Here is a 5,534-nt window from a genome sequence, read left to right as displayed (position 1 = left end):
CCTTCTGCAAGATGCTGAAACCCATTATTAATGAAAAATATTTTGGGCCAATGCCACCTCCATATTCAAGTAGTTAAGAAGTCCTGTCTTCCACTGTTGCCTTACCTAAGGCTTGGACTCAGCTGCTTTGAGGTAGGATCTTAGATTTTCCATGGAAGCTAGATAATACATTCCCCAGTGAGTGGGATGTTTTCTTCAGGCACCACTCTGGAACTTTAGAAAGTCTCTTCAAGGTTAACAAGGATGAATTTATACATTCACTTTTTGGCAACTAGATTATTGGAAAAGGGATACTTCAGTTTAAAATATGGGAGATTGAGGAGAATCTGGTATAGTTTGGAAGGGCATGAATGGGTTCACTGAAGAAGAAACAGGCTTTTAAGAGCTGATTGATTGAAAGAGAGTGCCTAGTATTCATTATGAGTAGTTTTCAAACATTAGTGGGTAGGTGCCAAATATAAGTTACTAAGGGAGAAGCATGGATTTTCCTCTGAATATTTTTGAGGCAAGGATTACCTCCTTCATACGTAGTTAGGTATTGTTGAAGGTTTTTTTGTATGCTTGGGAGGGAATTGAGATATGTTAAATGTCAGTCCTGAATAAACACAGGAAGAGACAGAGACCAAGCTCAGTAAAAACAAACAAACAACAAAAACCTTCATTATACTTACTGTTCTGTTCTTAGAGAAAGAAATCATGTCACAACACTGAGGGCCAAATTACTGGGATGGTCAGAGGCAAAGGGCAGGAATGAGGACACAGTTTTTATTGGGGTTTCTGCTGGAAATATAAGGCCAGACAGGGGAAACTGTTTAGGATTGGCTAGTTTAGGTAATGTTGTCTGACTTTAGTGGTCTCTAGTTGCCTGGTACCTAATTCTGAAATATTTAAGGCAGAGAAATATTTTCTGTAAGGGTGCACATACCAGATAGAGGAGGTCTGAGCCTAGATTGGTTTTAGTTTTCATATCAAAGGCATGCTTGTAGCTAAGCCCTTTGCTATCTTTTAAAGATTTGGCTAGTCCTGGAAGGGCCAGCCCTTCCATAGTTAGATTTTTTTAAGATGCCAGAACATGGTAATATACAGAAAACTTAAAATTTCTACATACAGATTATCAGAAAGGATTGGTCCGAGACCTCAACTTCTTGGACAGCACTTTATAAAATATTGCCTTATCTTATTTGGAAGTCTCTCCTTACAAGAAGCCATGAGGGTCACAAACTGCCTGGACTTCTGTGGCTTCTCCCCAAACAACTCCCCATTGTCTTGAAATGTGCCACATCTACCAGCCAGTACCTTGCACAGAACTTCTCCTACATCTCTTTACTTCTCTTCATATGGAGACCACAAGGAGGATCAACACCTCTTACAAAACTTATTCTTCCTTTTTTGTTTTTCACAGCAGAGATCCAAAGCTTCTGTCCACAGTGCTCTCCACACCTTGGCTGGATCTTCCACCACTCCCATGTCCTAACTAACAAGGCTGGGTAATAGTGAACCCAGTCTGTGGGTCAGAGTATTTTCTGACTTGAACAGCAGAAAGGCCTGAGTCTCACGCAGATAAAATGTTTGTTTGTCTGTTTGTTTGTTTGTTTTCTCCTTTCTCTTAAAAAAAAAACAAAAAACTCTTGTTTGGAAAGGAAACAGAAAAAAACCTAGACCCTTGAATAGCAGAAAATGATAGTAGAGGAAAGGTTACTTTGTGGGGAATGGAATCTGGCATCTTGTAGTGTGAATTAGTCAAATAACACATTACTTTCAGCAATAGTGTGAACACTAATGTTAAATTTATATATTAGGAGCTGATGTAAACATTAGTTTACATCATATCAGTTAACATATATTAATCATAAAATATCATTGTATTCATAATGTATATATTGTCATGGCTTAATTACCATTCCAAATATCCTACAATAGTGATTATGTATTTTGACCATGTGTCACATTATTTTTTTTATAAATTTGATTCATTGACAAAGTAAAATATGCTTCTTTGTGTTAAGCCTTTAATGTGCTACTCCTTTAGCATGCTCTGTTCCCAACATACATTCTTTCGTCTTTCTCTCTCTCTTTCTGACACACACACACAAACACAAACACACACAGACACACACACACACAGGCTAGATCCATTTTTTTTAGCACAACGAGTCTATGGTTATTTTTGCAATAAAGGATTTGGTTTAAAATTATATCTTTCCTTCAACTTGCATAACCTATTATTATAGGATAAACACTAAAAAAGGATCCAGAAGTTAGAAAAATTTCATTCCTTAATCAAAGATATTTGAGCAAGTAAGAGTGATTTACTCCTGTGAACACTATGTAGAGTCCAGTATGAGTGTTTGTATAAGATAAAATTATGTAGTCTGTATTTTGATTAAAAAGTAATTTGTTATTAGGCGGTTTTCAGATTGGTAATTTTCTTTGCTATTTAAGTTTTTCATTGTATTTTTAAAGGGATTGTTATTATTGGGAGTTGATTTGGTACTATTAGTAAATGAAATATAAAATCCACAATGTATCTAAGTGGAAAAAATATGGCTGCTCAAGATAAAATTACTGCCTGCCTGGATGAATATTTTAATATTCAACCAGTTATTGTGAAGAGCTATAAACACAATTTCATTTGTAAATCTTAAGTTCTGTCTTTTTGTATATGAGTCAGATCTGGATCTCTCATAAAAAAATTCTTTCATATATTAAAGAAGGCAGAAGTAGCTGATGCTCATCAAATTTGTTGAGAGTTACAGTTGATATTCAGATATGATTTGTTAATTATCCAGACATTTGTTTTTGTCCTGCTTAGCTAATAAGGTGTGATAAATTTAAGTTAACACAAAACTGATTTTACTTCCCCCTCCACATTTTACTTATTTCTTTAGAGTATTACTCATAATGTAAATTCATCTTTGATGAATATTTAGAAAGGAAAATAAATCTCTCTGTTGCTCTGATTAGTTTTGGTTCCACATAAAGAGATAATTATTCCTTTTTAATGCTTCAGAGACTACATATTTCTCTCCAAAAAATATGGGTATATTTATGGTGGCCAATACATTTTATAGAAATAAACTTCTTTAGTAATTCTGTCACTGAAATAGGAGAAGAGAAACACTACAATAGGATGATGATGATGATAATAAACAACTCATTCCTCAATATCCATGAACATATCTAAAAGATGCACACTTATATTCTTCAAGAATAAAAGGTATGACAATTGATTCCATTTAGTTCATGGGAGTTGTAATAATACTATTGTATATTTTTCCATCTAAATTCAGAAATAATTTTCTCATCTGGAGTTATCTTTACTTATAAACATGAAGGACCAGTATAACACAGTACAAAAATAAATGTTAAAGAATGAAAAAACAACAACAACAAAGTAATGGATTCTTAGGAATCCATTAATAGAATCAGAATGCCACCCTATCAGAAAAATTATGTTAATGTTTTGTTTGACCAATAATTTAAGAAAAGTTTAGGTCACCATAGAGTAATATGAGCCAATGTTAAGTCCTAAAATTTCAACCTACTCCATTATGGCGACCAAAGACTGCCACGAAGATGAACCCAAACCCCTTATTGTGGAATAGAGTTCATGGCTATCCTTATTAGAGATTTATCACTCCAAATTATCCCATGAGAACAAAGAGACCTGACTTCTTAAAGTTACCTATGCCTAAAACATTAACTTTTTGGCAGCACATCTGCCTATAGCTCACTTGACCCTGATCCAGCAGCTCCAAATGCTAAATTTATCTAGATTTATTGGGCCCATGCTTATTTTCTGTCAATTTATTACATCACAAATGCATGTCTATGTACAATCTTAACAGTATAATCATCTAAATGGCAGAGAACAACTCAAATTCAATCAACTCATGGATATTGGTTGCGAGGCACTATACCAACCTCAGGAAATATTTAGCCTAAAGTAATATGATTATAAAGACTATAAGGAAGATCAAAATAAAATAAAAATAAATCAAATTTTAAAAGTTGTTCTGTATGAACTATTATATTTACATCTCACATCCAGCCTAAAGAGATATAGACTTATGATAAACTTTCATAGATAATGAAAGTATTAACTTATAGATTAATATATCTGTTCAATGTCACAAAGACTGTTAATATTAAAACTAGAATTCAAAATTATTTGAAGTCTATATTCTTTCCTCTATCCCATACTGCTTCTGATATATTACACATGGTGGGCTCTGCGTAAATATTGATTATTAATTAACCCACCAAAATTTTGCCTTTGAAGACCTAAGAACCACCATGTGAGATGATCATGGAAGCCATTCTCCAGAACTCCACTGATTTCATCCTCTTGGGCCTCATCACCCACCCTGAACTCCCTGGACTTATCTTTGCAGCAGTCTTCTCCATTTTTCTGGTGTCTGTAACAGCCAATGTGGTCATGATTCTGCTCATCCATGTGGACTCTCGCCTGAATACACCCATGTACTTTTTACTCAGCCAGCTCTCCATTATGGACACAGTTTACATCTGTATCACCGTTCCCAAGATGCTGCAAGACCTTCTGTCCAAGGAAAAGATCATCTCTTTCTTTGGATGCACACTTCAGATCTTCCTCTACCTGACACTAATTGGAGGTGAATTTTTCCTGCTAGGTCTCATGGCTTATGACCGGTACGTGGCTGTGTGCAAACCCCTTCGGTACCCTCTCCTCATGAATCGCAGGATTTGCTTGTTCATGGTGGTGGGTTCCTGGGTTGGTGGCTCCTTAGATGGGTTCATGCTGACCCCCTTCACTATGAGTTTCCCCTACTGTGGCTCCCGAGAAATCAATCACTTTTTCTGTGAGATCCCAGCTGTACTGAAACTGTCATGTGTTGACACGTCTCTCTATGAGACTCTGATGTACGCCTGCTGCGTGCTAATGCTGCTCATTCCTATATCCGTAATCTCTGTTTCCTACACACGCATCCTGCTCACTGTCCATCACATGAATTCTGCTGAGGGCCGGCGCAAAGCCTTAGCTACCTGTTCTTCCCATATAATGGTAGTAAGCATTTTCTATGGGGCAGCCTTCTACACCAATGTGTTGCCACATTCCTACCACACACCAGAGAAAGACAAGATTGTATCCGCTTTCTACACCATCCTCACCCCAATGCTCAATCCACTCATCTACAGCTTGAGGAATAAAGATGTGGCTACAGCTCTAAGAAAAGTGCTGAGTAGATGCCCCTCCTCCCAGAAAACCAGAGTGGTGGATTTGTCCAGGATATACTAGACAGGGCCAGGTACAAATATCATTGGTGCTATGGCCACTGGCACACTTTCATATAAGAAACTATGTTTTGATTATGAAAAAAAAATTCACTACCATTTTAATAATCCTGAGTTATCAACAGGCAAAATCATCTCTTTGCAAGCATCATTTAGAAACAATAGCTGTAGCCCACAAGCATCAGAATTAGCCCATTGGCTAGTCTGGATTCACTGAAAAACGTTTTCCAGAGAGCATTTTCTTCAAGTAACACTATAAA

The 5,534-nt window shown here is 36.3% G+C and overlaps 1 protein-coding gene across 1 annotated transcript; it reads left to right on the top strand.

Annotated features, from left to right (window-relative positions):
* Positions 1 to 4,303: 4,303 nt before the first annotated feature.
* LOC106974788 (olfactory receptor 2T2) lies at positions 4,304 to 5,278 on the top strand. Its single transcript, XM_015072079.1, has one exon. It carries the CDS (start codon positions 4,304 to 4,306, stop codon positions 5,276 to 5,278), a length of 975 nt encoding a protein of 324 aa, XP_014927565.1.
* Positions 5,279 to 5,534: the final 256 nt, after the last annotated feature.

Source organism: Acinonyx jubatus, chromosome A1 (genome assembly GCF_027475565.1).
Source record: "Acinonyx jubatus isolate Ajub_Pintada_27869175 chromosome A1, VMU_Ajub_asm_v1.0, whole genome shotgun sequence".
Taxonomy (NCBI): Eukaryota; Metazoa; Chordata; class Mammalia; order Carnivora; family Felidae; genus Acinonyx; species Acinonyx jubatus.
Note: the sequence above shows the minus strand (reverse complement) of the source record. Positions and strands in the feature narration are given on the sequence as shown.